This window comes from Pempheris klunzingeri, chromosome 18 (genome assembly GCF_042242105.1).
Source record: "Pempheris klunzingeri isolate RE-2024b chromosome 18, fPemKlu1.hap1, whole genome shotgun sequence".
NCBI lineage: Eukaryota > Metazoa > Chordata > Actinopteri > Acropomatiformes > Pempheridae > Pempheris > Pempheris klunzingeri.
In genome coordinates, this window is record NC_092029.1 from 12,188,625 (window position 1) to 12,205,582 (window position 16,958).

A 16,958-nucleotide genomic window follows, 5' to 3' on the forward strand; every position below is an offset into this window, starting at 1 on the left:
TCTGAGCCTTTTTGTTTTAACGTGTTGTGAATAATTTTAGCTTTTTATGAGTAAGAAGACTGAGAAGAAAATAAAAGCAATAAGCATATAACCCCTATTTAAAAAAATTGTAGCAGCGGATGATAGACATCCATATCTTCTATGTGGTCTGTTTGTATTTAGACAAATACATTTTTAAAAAACTTTTTTTTACTTTAACAAACTAAAATTACCTCTCAAATCAAGAAAGACTTGTTATTAATGTCAGCTGATTGTAAACCAATACTTTAGGCCCTAGGTCACCTTGGTAAGGTGTGGCATGATGGATTCTTCATCCTCAAAGATGAAAGGGGTCTTGCTGCACAGGTGAACATGGTAGCCCACTGTTGCTTTTGTGTGGAAGGACAGCACATGGCGCCTGGAGGGTAGAGAAGGGAAACTGAGCATTTTGAAGACAGGAACACAATCTTATTCTGCAGCATACATTACACAAAAATAGTGGATCCGGTAGATGAATCCTTTTCACAGGCTATATATGTTGCTACCAGGTTGGTGAAAAAAAATTAATGTCTTCTTGGATAGTAATTTTCAAAGTTTTGGAGGCCTGCAAAAAGTAAGCTTTCTTGAATTTACAATAAAAAAATTAAAATAGAGAAACACCAGAAAAAAACAATATACATTTAAAATATTGTATTTATCATAAATATTGTATTTTATTTTTGTATAATATTTTTTCTTTTTTCTATCTTACTGATTGTCTCACTGCCTCCATTTGGGTTTTTCTGGTTGATGTAGTGTAGATCTAGGATAAATTTACAATTACACTGTCTAAATACTACACTCATTAATTGATGACACTAATGGCAAAGAGTACAGAGGTATCCCTTCAACAGTCACAATTTCCAATGATAACTTCACAATCAGAGGGAAAATGCCTAAAATAGTGCATTCCACTGAATAAAATCCCATTTTCTAAACAGTTACTATTTTTATGTCAAGTGATTCCGAGTGGGTCAGCACAGTCAGAAGTACTGTAGTGTGTCTGCCAAGTGCCAAGCTGCCTTTACAGGGCCTGGTCAGGCCTGAGAGAGTGGAACCCCACTTCCTTGGCCCCATTAGCTTTACATAATTCAGCCATCACAGTCTAACTAGATGGATGAGCACTGAGGCGGAGCTGGGCTAGTGCAGTGGAAGAAGAGGACAGCATTGAAAAGGGAAACGGATGGAAGAGAGAGAAAAGCAGGTGAGGGGTGTGGGAAATAGGATACAAATATAAAGGGAGAGGGAAAGAAAGGCAGATGTACAAAGGAGGGAAGTCAAAAACCTCTTTGAAATTAATAGTTATATAGTAATATAGAAGAAGAATACACATGGGGTCAGTGCAGACATTAAAGAAATGAACACATGGGCACAGTGGTGTACCACATACAGATGGGCTGACATCCTGTACAAAGAGAAAAAGTGTAGAAGCGTTTTAATAGTGACTGCTGCCCAAAAGCATGACATCTCAGCTATTCTCTTGTGCAGAGTGTACTATGGGGTGTATGGGCATGATAAGTTGAGTGCTATGTGTGTGCTTTGTGTGTGATTATGGCTCACTGGTAATTGCACTGCTGCATACCTGCACCTGACCCCAGAAACTAGGCCCTCTGCTTCTAGGCCAAGTAGCACCCATTAATAGAGACTAGGACAGATGCTTTTTACTGCTTTTCAGAGCATCTGAGGTAGGCAGATATCCTCTGCTCACTTTATGATGGCTTTAAGTAGTTTTCTGTACAGCTGTACAGAAAGTGAAACGCTTTGTTTCATCAACAGCCCCCAAGGGTGCTGTTCAAAAAATGCATACATTTTTAAAACCGCTTCGCATTAGTGCCATGCTGGTGAGACCTAAGAAGAAGAGATGGCATTTTGGTTAGATACTTAGAGATTAGACTGGTCACAATTGTAGAATTCAAGAATTGTGATGTCCTGGTGTGCACCTGCTTACGAAACAGATCAAAGCTTTCCATTTTGATCAGTCCAGTACACAGTTCTCAGTGTTCATCTGTGCTGTCTTACCCTGGAGGAAAGCTAAGCGTGGCTGCCTTTGAGGAGGTGGTCTTGATGGTGAGAACTGGCAGCTGAGAATGAAGGCTCCTCCAGGAGTACGGTTGGGCGATGAGAACTGCAGACCCACATGCTGCCGACATTTCCTTTTCTACAAGGTGTAGCAGAGTGGAGAGAAATTGTGAATTGGTCACACATCCCAGTCAAATATCACAAACACAGTAAGTCACATTCATAAAATATTCATACATTTGAGTGTTATGTGAATATTTACATATGCTGTATATTTCACATAAGGTTATGGTGTATGGTTTGTGCATTAGTTAGGGTTAGTGTGTGTGCATTTTGTGTGTGTGTGCAAGTGCCCATCTGTCTAAATAAATCCTTACTCTCCTCAGCTGTATCACCCCAGAGGAGCAGTGCGGAGAAGCTGATGAGGATTTGGGAAGGTTGCAGGCTGTCCACACACAGGTAGTAAGTGCCTCTCACATCTGGACACTGGGGTGGAATATCACACACACACACACACACACATACCATTAGTTATTAGTTATACCTTAGTTATCAGTGTGAAGGCAGGCAAGGAAAACAACAAGTGAAAGGGGGGGGGGGGGGGGGGGGGGGGGGGGGGGCAGACACAGATGTGCAAACACACACACACTTACACAAAAAATCTGACATAAGCCAGGATACACAACCACACTATACATGCACACAACTGTCACTTTCAGACAATTTCAGAGGTGTGTATATGTGATCATGTAACACCAACAAAGAGCGTACTTTTAGAACTTCACAGATTCGTTACTTCCTGAAGACAGGCAGATGGACACCTAGCACAAGGCAAGGACTACTTTTATCAAAAACACCAAATCTACCAGATCTACAGGTGAACATGCCAAGAAATGTAGCAATGCGCCCTGAATAAGACTGCAAGCTTGTAAACTTGGAACAATTCTGGATTTCACATATTTAAAAACTTAAGTCTTAGCTAAAATTTTATGAGAAAGGAAATGCATTCAACACATTTTTTTAGACATAAAGGATGCAGATAACGCGTTTTGGTGAGTAACACTGAATGCAAACATTACTGTTGTTTGTTTACAAGAAAACTCCACAGGGCACCTTAAAGTTATCATTAGTGTGCGCTATCCACAGGGTTAGGTTGAATCACACGTGTCAAATTATGTACTCATCTTGGTGTGCATGCACATGCGTGTTTCTGTGTGTCTGTATGTACGTACTTCAGGGCTTGCTACAGCAGATGTCACATGGAGAGATCCGGTGGTAAGAGAGTGTGCAGATGACTCGGTAGAGTTGGTGCCCGTTGAAGTTTTGGAAAAGACGTTGCTCTGCAGACATCAACAGCTAAATCAATGCCAATATATATAATACTAACAGCACTGATGTGTCACTTATTTTGTGATACACATTGTACCTTAAAATGAGATTTGTGGACATGATGTGGGTAGATCTGTGGTTTATGGAACACCAAGAGAGCCCTGTAAGAATAACATATAAATAAATAAATTATCATTGAGCTTACATAAATGCCATAATCTTGATCACATCATTTTTTTAGGTCCTTAAACCATCTTTTTTTCATGACAGTATGTGTATCTATTGGTACATTTGTTTGTAGTACATATTTTTGTTTGTGTGTGCATGTATCTCACTGAAAGCATTTAGCAAAGTCATCCAGGTCCACCCAGGCCTCCTTCAGGACATGTTTGACAGGAGCACAGGATTCCTCAGTTCTAAGCTCTTTCATTGCAGTTTTGGGCTGATCTGGAGGGAAGGTTTAAATTACACTTTTTAGGGTCAAACAATCTGTGATTATAAATGTATTCATAAAAATATGTTTTGGGTTAGACATTAGGTGTATAGTATAGGTTTTGCAGCATAAAGCCACCTTGCTGAGAGATGGATTAAAAAGCAAAGTACTTTAATTACCATTCATTATTCCTAATACACATCTGCAGCAATATATGAAAAAAATGTTTTTGACAAGCTCAGTAGGATCCAAGTTTACTGATGCTTTTCGTGCCACACTTAATATCAAATTATATGGAATTGCCTGCAAAATCTCCCATTTCCAAATGCTGCAAGTAACAAAATACCTTTCCTCTTGTGACTCATAGCAAGTTATCCTAGACTCAAATCATTATCTGAAACACAGTGAGCCAAATTGGCCAAACTCCCACATAATGACACAGTGTAAGCGCACATGCACATCCATACTCCCACACACTGACTCCCACTATCTCAATGCATGTAGAGCAAAATCATAGACATATGCACACAGACACACTCTCCACCCAAAAACACACGTGTGCGCACAACACACACACACACACACACACACACACAGTTGCTCTGCCCCCAAGCTCTTCTCAAAGCGAGAAGTCTGATCAGAAAGCTGAGGCGGCGAGGGCCAGTGTCTCTGCTGCTGAGCAATGGTGGTCCGCTAACTCAAACTGCAGGTGTTACTAAGCAACTAAACGGGGGCAGAGAGAAGGCAGGGAATTGGCTGGTTGTCATAACACATAATTTCAGTCCCATCTTCTTCAAAGTGTCTTGGCCAGCCGATGGAAGCATGGAGCAAAAGGTGGAGGGAGGATGGAGGATGGCGAGAGATGCAAATACTTCTAATCACATTAAGTGGACGAAGCTGCAGATATGCTGTTCAAGTCAGCAAATAATAAAGACCTTCACTGAATTCATGTTTTTCCCAATAAAACATGCTTAATGAGCATCTGCCCATTCTGATTAGCCTAATATTTGACCTTAAGTAAGACTATGTTGTGAACAGACACTGTGTAGATTATTTTCATCCTGAATGAGGAGCCCAGCATTGCAAAGGAACAGCTTTTACCATTGGAGATGTCATCGCCGTCCTTCCTCCTGTCCTCTGCAGTAACCTAAAGGGACAGAGAAAGAGAGAAAAAAAGAGAGAGTTAGAGAGGCATGAACAGTGAGTTGCTGATAGAGTAACACTGCCAGAGATCCGCCTCCACCCTCTAGTGATTCCATGCCAGCTGTGGTGTTGCACCATTCTCTCCGAACACCACAGGACACAAGACACAGTTTAATGTGACAAGGGCTGCTCCTCTCCTGCTGAAAACCCCACCAGGGAATACCAGCTCTAATTTACTTCGACTGTCAGTGACAGATGAGGAGTTATTATGCTGCATTATGTTAGCATGTTATTTCTCTTAGAGGGGAATTACTCAGCAGCTCTGATTTCATGCTCGTCTGTCCACCACAATAAAGAAATATAGCTAATGAGTCATTATCAAATCCTTCAAATACCATATTCTTCAGTCAGAGCAAGGCAGTAGATTATGTGAGCTGGAAGAGGGGCTCACTGCTACTTTGATAACAAAGCTAGACTGAAGTGCAATAAGTGGTGCACCTGTATCAAGTAGTTGAACTTTCCTCCAGGCCCCTTTATTTGAATTTTTTTTCCTTTCTTTTTTCAAATGATGCTCCCCTGAGGAAAACTCCTGGTATGTGTCCAACAGTTTACTCAGCTCTGAATAAGAATTATGGCTTTGTGTCATGTAACTTCAAAGCAACCCTAGCCAAGACTCTCTAATGAGTCAGAACGAGCGTGTGTGTGTGTCTGTGTGTCACAGCTTATTTGAATAAGTACCCAGAGACCCAGACAGACGGAAAGAGACATTGTGATTGGGAGGCACACTTGATCTCCTCTCCACCATTATAGCAACACTTCCACTGCAACAAAAAATGTGTGTGTGTGTGAAACTTAAAATCACACTGTAAGGCATGGTATGTCCTGTCCACCCACAGTACGCCATTTTATCAGATCACTTACCTGTGTATAGGAAGTGTAACATTGAGACCAATAGATCTTATACACAAGGCTCCTGGGATTCTAGGCTTTCCAGAGAGAAATCTATTTTTTCTTTGATCAAATCACAGTCATGGGTTGATGTGTGGAAGAGGGCGCATTTCATTAATCCCACACTTCATAGGGCTTTATTTTACACAGCCAGCGTTAAGTCTTTACTCTCCACGAGCCTCTCTCTATATTTCACAGTTTCCCCTGAAGTGTATCTCAAGTCATACATGAAAAAACAAAATCAAGTTGAAAATCTTTTTTAGGCTATTCACACTTCACAGGCACAAGGAAATCCATTGATCTCAGATGCAGGCTGGACTCTGGGAAGTAGCTCTTTGACATGAATAAACTGATACCATGAAGGGACTTTGGTGAGTTGGTGCCTGAACACATTCCGAGCATATTACAAGTTAAAACATCATAGTTATCCACACTAATGTTAAGCGTGTAGGCCATTAAGGGTATTAGGGATATCATGTGACGCCACCTTCTTCTATTCTAGAAGCTAGGCTCAGAGGTTGATACTGTTGGCCAGGGTTGACAGAAACAGAGGGAGAGGTCAAAACGGCAAAAGCCCCTTCTCACTTGATGTACAGTCACCTCAGCACGTGACCCACCACGTGTTTGTGAAGAGCGGGAACACACACTGCATAAAAATGTGGCAAACATATGACACATACTCAAACAATGCATGAGTGCTTGTGCGCACACACATCAAACGACACATCAAATTAGCGTGTCCATGCTGCCCTAGCCGAGCCGCTCTATAACTGGTCACAGTTACACAAGAGGGCGATTAATATGAACTCTATTTTTTCTCTGTATGCTAGGAGTGAAGTGTAATAATGAACCCCCCAGGAGACACAGACACTGATGGCTCCCCATCTAATTGCACTGCTTTTTTCATCAACGCAGTACACGACCTCTCCCTGTATGAAATCCACGCGCCCCATTCACCACCACCACCACACACCAGAGATTCTCCTTTCCCACCTCCCTCTGTTACCTGCACGGCTTTCATTTCTCCCTGTCCAACTGTCGCTTTCTTTCCATTTTTCAGTACCCCTCCTTCCTTATTCAGTACAGTTGTCCCCTCTCTTTATTCCTCTCCATCTTTGTTTCTATCCTTGTCTCTGTGTCTGTCTGTGTCTCTCTGCTGCTGCTCTGAACCCCACCCCTCCTCATCTCCCTTCCCTTGCTGGTTCTCTCTTTAGTGCAGATGTGCCCCTGGTCAGTGGTGGCCTGGCTGGGAGACAACAGAAGTGACTTTGAGGCTGGGGGATGGCAGCCTTGTTGTCACTGACACACAGAGCTACTCTGATAAGCCTCCAACTGCATACTTACAGGGGTAGAAACAGGGGTAAGACAATTCTCTGGATAGCAGCTGCTGTATTAGTTTTTGGACATGTAGCATTACACTGGGCTTCACTGATCCTCATAACTATAAAGATAAATGGCTTGCTGTAACCAAGATTAATTGGATTTCTACACTCAACATCAAGATGTTCTGTAAAATGTTAAATACACACATGCTGAATGTAGAAATCGACTTAATGATCTAGCAGACAGTAGTTCTATGTACCTCCATTTTGTCTGTTGTGCTGTTTGGTGAGTTAATGTTGCATTCAGCTACATCAGGCTCAAGGCCTTCTCGGCATTCAGTCTCCTCTCGCTCAGCAATGGACACCAGAGGGGAGCCGCAGGAACGTTTCCTCTGAGCGCTCTGCTTGGCCTCTCTGACGCACAAAGACACATATTCATGCTACATGTTATGTCGACATACAGCACATGCATCATATCATAAATATGACATACACACATCTCATGTCATGGTAATGTCACATTTAGAAGCAACACACCATATAATGTACAAATGAGTCATTTCTGTCACATTATAGATATAAAATAAAATCAGAACAGCTTTTCTACCGTAACACTGCTCTGATCTATGATTTTTGTAGCCTAAAAATGTTAGCAAACATTTCTTTCAATGAGTGTGTGTGTGTGTGTGTGTGTGTGTGTGTGTGTATATATATATATGTATATAAATATAAAACACTGCAGGCTTCAAAACAGAAGTATTGCAAAGAAAAATGATCTATTGCATATAGTTTAACATTTCCATTACCCTGCAGGGAGAAAGGGAGGAAGAGATGCAAGTACAATGAGAACAAGGAAAAAAGAATAATGTAATGGTGATAATGTACTTTTTTGATCCCCAAATAGAAGCCATTTTCTTGCTTTCCTTCCTCCACAGTGAGGGCAGATGTAGAATAATTAAATACTCTTTCACCAATACAATACGGTTGAATGTACAGTTAAATGAGCAGAAGAGCAGAATAGACATAGAACTCATCTCATTTAATTTCTCAGTTGTAGATCATTTTAGTGTACACACAGCTCTGGGATCGGGCCAATGCTGCTCTTGACACGGTGAGAGAGAAAAGGGCTGGCAACCTCAATGAACTGCTGTGGTTTTGACAAAGGAACCTCTGCAAAAACAGAAAAGGGAAAAAAAATCTAACACATCATACTAGCGCTGCTTTTTCACACTCTGACTCTTTTTACTGCATTTTCAGTTTCACTCAGAGATCAGCTGATGTCAGATATGCCCGAGCCAGCAGCTATTTTCATTACAGAAATATTGTAGCTATTCTCCTCCTTTTTTTCATTCTAGCATGTGGTACTGTATGCCCTCTGTACTGTGGGTTCTAAATTTCCAGCATTAGCGCTCGCTCACCTTTCTAGTCATATTTATTTATGACATTCACCTACACTCTATCACATAATTTGTGCTTTTCTATTTGTTTGATATCCTCCCCTGCATCCTCCTCCTGGTTTCCCCTTCACCGCCATTTTTCCCTGACTTAATTTTAACATCTTTTTATTTCCTGCCTCCTCTTCTGTCTCTCACGCACTCCGTGGTTCATCGGTGATCACAATCTCCTTGCGTGGGCGGATGAGTTTCCATTGGGGCACAGGTGGAGGCTTGGGCGGTGCCTCCAGCTGGCATGCCCGGGTTCTGGTCAACAGGACAATGTGGCTGTACAGCAAGGAGAGACCGTACTGACGAAGACAGTCTGAGGAATTAGCCTGTGTTCCCACATATAGACAAATACACAGAAATAAACACACATGCAGTTCTAACTCATAAACATTTAAAAATGCATCTTATACATTGTATATACTGAGATATATACCCAGAATTAATGCCACCTGTAACCAACTCTACAGGTGAATCCAGCCAATCTGTCAAAAAGGGATTAGAGTGAAGGTGATATAACACCTCCAACAGAGGAAAATCCTGGACACTGTCCACCAATTAGCTGTTGCATGGGTGTAAATAATAAAACAAGTGAAGCCTGTTGAGGCAAAGCATCCAAATAGAGCGCACCATGCCTCCAGGTCACTAGCACTGTTATATTTCATCTCCTCCACCCACTGTTAGTATGGGGCTTCAGTACGTTTTCACATTACTGTGCCATATAACAGAGGTGACTAAGACAGTATATGATTTAAAAAGTATTTTTAAGTCATATATATATTCAAAGTATTGTAAATGTAAATAAATATCATTAGAATTAATATTTTACATTCAGGGTAAACTCATTATTATAATAATTCAATATATTTATTTAGATCCATATGGGTCAACGCTAAGAATTGAGTTTACTCCACTCTACATCTTTAAAATGCTCATGTAACATTTGCATCAGAATGTGAAACTCTATACTGTATGCTTCCAGATCTGCACTGAAGATCTGACTGCAATCTACAGTTGGCAAAATCAAATTTTCATGCAAATGTATCTCAAAGCGGTGTGACTGAATTACAAACTTGCACTGAATGAGCAAGTGTATGCATAGCCAGCAACAGAGGAAGAATACAGAAAAGACATACCATTTGTCCAAACCCAAAGGAGTTATGTGGCTGTAAAGGGTAGTAGCTGGCACACACTACTACCTCAGGGGTACCTGAGAAAGACGCACAAAGAAGACTATCATGAGAACAATGAACCCAGTAAGCATATGCAAGCTGACACAAACAAGTGTAAGCACACACACTCCAACATGGACATTTTTATTCTCTAAAATCTACTGACAGAATAACTGACATTAAAGCCTTACTGCTATGTAACACTACATAGTTGGTTTTATTGACAGACTGAAATTATTTGACTCACTTTGATCAATATTGATAGAGTGAAACTTGTGGCATCTACCAATGAAAAATACAGATCGAGCTAAAGTAAAATCCTGCTAAAGGGCCTCCACAGGTATAAATAAGCTAACGAGAGAGTATCTATAGTGCATCTTAAAGTATATACTATAGGGAGCACACAGCCAGGAGACATGGAAAATCAATTTGAAGGACCACAGTGAAGACAGATGTGATAGCACTGCTAGACTAATATAAAGGCAACACATTAAGAATTGAACAGAGAAGTGGTTCTCTCACTGCATAGTGATTCATGCATTTCAATGGAATATGACAGTGAGCACAAAAACAGTGAGGGAAAGAACGCGTAGGATTTTGGTGTTTGCATGCGTGTATGTGAGCACCATGTGGTGCGTTTCCCTAAAGCATGAATGTTCTATGAAGTAATACCATTTTGTGCATGCATGTCATTACATTATGTTGATGTTCAACCCTTTAATTACTATAAACAAGTGGGACTGCAGGAGAGACAAAGGGACAGATTACTGTCAGAAAGAGTAGGTGGGTAAATATGAGAGCAAAGGAGAAGAAATCAAATTTATACTGCAGCCCAATCATAACAAAATGTTATATTTTTGAAAATATAATAGAAGAAATTCAGTCCCACATTTGTCATTGTACAGTCAATTTGTTTCTCTGGGGTGTACAGGTAGTTCACCTGGTAGAGCATGTACATTAATGCTTAGTCCTTACTGTAGCTACCAGGGTTTGAATCTGGCCCGCTCTTTCTCTCTCTCCCTCTCAAAGTATGATTACCACACTGAGGATGATTCCACCTAATTAGCATTTTTAAAATGCATTTCAATTACAATTTTTTCTCTAAATTAATTGTATCACCTTAATACAACTGTGATTGTTTCTCTGTACCTCAGTGACCTAAAACAACTCCAGGCCACACACTCTTCTGAGGACATGTTTCAATCCTGCCTTCCTCACATATACACACTTGACTTGGGAGGCTCTTCTGCCCTGCGGGAACACCAAATAATTCACCCTGCCACTGCTCCCTCTGCTGGTTTATTTATAGTCCACCATACACGCATTAACCCTCACTGCACTCCATAATACATGAGCTTGGGAAAACAGGAAGTGATGCTTAAAACAACAAGAAAGAGGCAGCAGGGCACTGGCTGACTGACAGCAGATGGGATATTTTACAGAATGACAAGATAGTGACCTTAGGCCTGGAGTTTTTCCCCAGTCCAAAACTACAAAACCAAGCAATACTACATATATTGCAAAGATATAAGGGTTATTTCTGTGTAAGAGGATGAAGTCATTGATAATTGCAAGTTTGTGAAATTCATGACAATGAAATATTCATTGTCATGCTCCATACTAGTTAATTATGAATGCAGAGGGAGAAAAATCGAGATTTACACACACACAGTGCATTCACATACGTACTGTATATACAAATATACACCGTAGTGATGGCCATATACACAGACATGCAACACATGTATATAATTTTTCAAACAACCCGCTTCTAAATTAATAAACTGTAGTAAAGTATTCTGTGCATCCAAATAATCACAATCTAATGGATGATTCATTTAATCGACTCACTCAATTAAATGTACAAGCGGTGTGATTGAAATGCATGTTTGTGGGTATGCACATGTGGGTATGAGAGTGTGTGTGTGTGCGTGTGTGTGTGTGTGTGTGTGTGTGCACGAATGTATGTGTGAGTGGGCCTGAATGTGGCGCAATTCAGACCTCTACTTTTCTCTGGCGTTGGCAGGTGATTCTTGCTGTCATTAAAGCTGCAATCTCTCCCTGCAGCTGGATCGGCAGTCTGAGGCTTCGTCTCCGGCAAACTCTCATCTGGCCATGTGAATTTGGGAATGGTGTCTTGTAAGAAATCCCAGGTTTTTCGCAGGTATACAGACCTGAGAGAAGGTTACAGAAATTATGATTGGTTACAGACTATGGGGAATGACAATATTGTTCCTAAGTTTCAAAACCAACTGCGTTTTGAGCTTTTTTTTGACTGGAATTTGTTTGCTTGCAAATTAACAAGCACTGATGTTCTATCTTCTATCCTCATGTCTATTGAACTTACAATGCCATGACCTCTCTGATGTCCATGAAGTCTACTGTTTCTGCACTCTTAGCCCTGAGTCCATTGTGGTTTCTGTTCCTGTTACTACACTTTCCCCCTATTTATATATATAATACAATCAGCGTTTCTGTTTTGCTTGCAAATAGAGTCCGTAACACAATCTTCTTTCTACTTCAACACATCCTTTAGAAGATATATTTTACTGAATGTAAGGCAAGTTTATTGGTACAGCACATTTCATAAGAGGAAGCAATCCCAAGTGCTTTGCATAACACATTAAAAACATTTAAAAAACAATTAAAATAATGGAGTCCTTTTTAAATGAAACTGAACCTCCCAGATGCAACTGAACATAATGAAGAAACCAGTGAGGAGTGAAGCTGGAGCAGCGTCCTAGCCTCCTTGCCATGCCAGATTCACAAGCCATTTCAGTATACTTGTAGCTGACAGTAATGGTGTGGATCAAGTTAGAACACCAAAATCAGAAAGCATCAGTTTTATGAGTGATTGGCAAGTGAAAGGTGACAGAGCTGTTGTTTTATTTGGGCATCTCTGTTCATTTTAAGGGCCACTCTTCCCGTCATTCTATTGCAAGGAGGACATGAAAATCATGCTGAAAAAAATGAAATCCTGCTGTGAGTTGTGACTCCAGAACTGACAAATGTCAGCTCACTCCGATGTTCATTGGTTGGAATCTGCTACATGCACATCTCTTGTTTTAGTATAGCAGGTCTATTTCCAAAAGAGGGCTGTGGAATCTGCCAACCCAAGAGAATAGTTCCTCCAATTTATTAGCTCACTAGTTGTGGAAGGTAGTGACAGTGCCTGATACTGATGTAACAACTTTTATATATATCTAAGTTTTGGATACAGTTTTACAAAAATGGCTCTTCTGTGCTGATTATAAGTGTCAGTCAGAATAATGAACATTCCTAGATTTCTTATGCCAACCAGCTGCCACTAGCAACAAATATGTTGCTGGTACAACCATGAAAAATACACCTATGAACTAGATGTCATTTTTCCCCAAAAATATCAGTAGAATTGCTTTTTTTTTCTTAAAAAGTAGTACACAAATGTAAATAAAATCCTGTGTATGTGCTTGTGTGTGTGTGTGTGTGTGTATGATGGTGGTGGTGGTGGTGGTGGTGGTGGTGGTGGTGGGGGGGTCACTTAAGAGTGTAAGCCTATGTGTTGCAAATCAGTCAGTGACACAAACACTGTCATGCTCAGTGACTGTACATGTTGATAGATTCCCCAGACGACCCACTAACAGCAGCAGCCAACCTGCTGAGCTAGAGAGAATAACACTCCCCAGCTTCATGCCAAAACACTCTTGCCCCATTAAAGTTCCACCACTGACTAGCTGAGATTCTCCACTCCACACTGCCTCTCAATATTATATCTCAATCATTCAAGTGAGACGTACTACTATCATACTACTGTAGACAGATAAACTTCTCTGTATTATTTTGTTATTATTATTATTTTGTATTGTGTTGTTATTTTGTTTTGTTTTCAGAGAGAAAAAAATCAAAGCAAATTGAAAGAGTTAACAAAGACAGAATTAAGAGAGACTTCCATGAATGATATTTAGAAAAAGAGATGGAGAAGACAGATATACAAGAGTAGAATAAACCAGAGGAACTTACTTTAAAGGACTGATTTCTGGGATCCAGCCAGTGAGCATGTGGATAAAGGTGAACTCCCCCATCTCCCCACAGATCTCTGACACCAGACTGAGAAGCAAACGACCCAAAAACAAAGACAGATGTGCAACAAAGCAAATACTCCATTCAAACCACCTATAGTAGCACTGGCAATGTTTTCAAATGGAACTTGAAGTGGAACATGAAGTAAAAATATGTATAAATTTATACTGAAGAATCACAAATACAGAAACATTTACTTGTTGTGGTTTTGTATATTAACACAGCACCATCACAAACTTATAGAGGTAAACAAGTCAATAGAACTGTTGTCTGTTGTCTTAACCGGCCTTGCCTAAGCTTATTATTCTACAGTTTGAAATTTTTCTTAAATGCATTACAACTATTATGCAAGTCTCTTGAACTGATTTGTGAGGAGTGTTTGTGAGCATTCGTATGTATGCTTTACACACAATACTGAGTTAAAAAAAATGGCTGCAGCAGCTCTAATTAGTCCTCTTGGGATTCTGTGGCCAGCTTGTCCAGTCCACATCCATGACACCCGAGGAAGTGAAATCAATAGAACTTGATCAGTAATGCTACAGTCCAATAACCACTACGAAAAACTACTCAGCACAGAAGTGAAAGAGCCCTCAAATTTACCTTTTTATTAAAAAAGACCAACGTTTTTCTGGGCAAACCCGGGCAAAGTTCGATTCAAGTTCAGTGCAAAGAACTTCACTATGACTTATAAATGATTCACCAGGAGAGAGACTCCTTTGTTTCCTGTCTTGGATGAAACATTTATGTCTCGAGCTTCTGTGGACACTGGAACAGCCACCTTTACACACGCCATGTTGCCCCATCACAGACACGCACGGTGGCTGTCCGTCACCAAATTTAACACAGCCCAAGGCAGAGATTAGGTCAAGTGACAGTTTGTCTAAGTCAGCAAAGGGCACTCTGTGGGGGTTCTGCAGGGGTGGGAGCTTTAAATTGTCACTTTGCTAGGTACAACATGTACATACATGTCAGCAAGAAAAGTAACTTCATGAACCCTGATTTGCACTTGAAATGATCTTTAGTAACTTATAACTTAACTTAAAGCATACACCACATATTATGTTAACAGTAAGGCCCATATTCAAAACCCTCGTTTTTTCATGGATGTACACAAAATGAAAAAAGGTCTTCAGACACACTGTGATCTTGACTAGATATCAAAGCATCAATGACCAACTGTCATTTTGTTTATGCATTTGTTTATACACTGTATGTATTTATTGAAATTAATTTGAAGTTGGAAAACGGCACGACAATGTATAATGCTTTCATTAGGCAGGGTTAGCGCATACATTAGTATAAAGGATGAGTGTGTATAGTGTGTGCTGTTACAGTGGTTTCATTAGTTTCAGGCTGCATAGTGGGTATATACTTGGAACAAGGTTGCGTCTGTTCTTAAGCCCTCTTACTTTAAGACTATAATAACTGTTTCCCAACTCCTTGGGGCAGTACTGTTATGCTTATTGACTCTCTGTTGGAATATAAAGTAACTCACTTTGTGCTGGCCACTTTAATGAGAGCCTTAGCCAACAACATTGGCCACAGCTCTGACTGACAGGTGGAGGCAGGAAGAAGCAGGTTGTTTTTTTCATCAAATGGCATGGAATCATCTACTGTTATCTTCCTCCAACAACCCTAAAAGCAAAGACGGAAGACACAGCAAGTAACGATATGGCTGAACAATCAATGTACCTCTAAGCATAACAGATAATCTTTCCAATTTCATTCAGACAACAGAAATTCATGTAAACCTTAAAGACAAAATTCGACATTTTGGAAAATAGATTTTTATTTGCTTTCTTGCTGAGAGTTAGATAAGAAAATCATTGCCACTCTCATGGCTGTATGCTAATCACGAAGCAGGTGTGCGGGAACAGGGGAAACATGGATTGATCGATATGTCTTGTTTGTTTAGTTCTTACACGAACCAAAGGGTAAAAATGGCAAATTACTGAATTTTCTGACTATTTCTTGGTCAGGATGACTAACTTCTTGAAGTCGGTTACTTTGGCAAGAAAGCTTTTAATTCTCGGTAAGAGAGAAAAGAAGTATTTTCTGAACTTTTCCTTTAATGTAAATTAACTTAATTATTGTATGTTACTTGCATCACTATATGCATAACACTATGTTTTATTAACAAAGAATTATTGTAAGCCAAATATTGCCGCCATATTAACCATGTAAGTAAAACAAAATAAAGGCAACCTCTGTAGTTTTTCAGTGTTCCTTAGAATGCCATATGTGGGTGTCCATCATCACACACAGAAACAAGACAAGACATGTTTAGGGTCTAAGAATCTACAAAAAGTGAATTCAGCTCAAGAGAGGTATCATCTGACAGCATATTGTAATATCATGAAACTGAGGGAATACTGCTTTTAGCATTCAGAGTTGTTATTCACACTGACAACTCTAAGCCTCAAATACCAAATGTAGCATTGCCACCATCATCATTATCTCATTGTTGCATTTTCTGGTCAGTTACCAGCTGACTAGTAACATCCATTTACATTCAGCAACCACAGCCTTAATAATCTCCCAATTCTAACTTTTATTTTGCTGAAACATTCATGTATGTTAACAGCTTTATCTGATTCTGTACTATAGTGTGTTATATCATTTGTGCTCCCAGCAGAATCCTTATTTCTGTTCTTTGACAAGTTCCAAAAAGCAACAGAGCCTAAACATAGCATTCCTTGACAGAAATGGTAGTTTTCTGTTAGAGGATGCTTTGTCTGGACTTTCTGCACCTTTACCAAACAGTCAGCACATTTTTGTGGAGGGACAAGAGGAACTGATGTGATTGGCCATGATACCAGCCCTTAACACGTCTACTGCTATGAAAATTATAAGATTTTACTCCATACATACATGACCATACTATTTCCATGTGTTTGACAGGAATTCTAACAATAAGCACCAGTAGAATTTCTTCTAAAAACCCAGTATGAAACTCATCACTTCAAATGCTCTGATCTATGGGCTTCATATTCTAACACCTCTCCTAGCATTAGCTACCTTATGCTGGCATTTTAGCTTCCTGTGTGGTGTCAGAGCCTGTTACATGCTGTCT

At 40.1% G+C, this 16,958-nt stretch overlaps 1 protein-coding gene across 1 annotated transcript in view; it reads right to left on the minus strand.

The window, feature by feature from the left end:
* The window catches only part of adgb (androglobin), a 41,287-nt gene that overhangs the window by 20,190 nt on the left and 4,139 nt on the right, over positions 1 to 16,958 (minus strand). Inside the window, 14 exon segments of the mRNA XM_070849726.1 lie at positions 283 to 397; positions 2,038 to 2,176; positions 2,415 to 2,523; positions 3,270 to 3,377; positions 3,464 to 3,527; positions 3,702 to 3,813; positions 4,901 to 4,946; positions 7,473 to 7,626; positions 8,289 to 8,382; positions 8,809 to 8,983; positions 9,791 to 9,864; positions 11,828 to 12,000; positions 13,826 to 13,912; positions 15,381 to 15,520. Coding sequence (XP_070705827.1) covers positions 283 to 397; positions 2,038 to 2,176; positions 2,415 to 2,523; positions 3,270 to 3,377; positions 3,464 to 3,527; positions 3,702 to 3,813; positions 4,901 to 4,946; positions 7,473 to 7,626; positions 8,289 to 8,382; positions 8,809 to 8,983; positions 9,791 to 9,864; positions 11,828 to 12,000; positions 13,826 to 13,912; positions 15,381 to 15,520 — 1,590 coding nt within the window.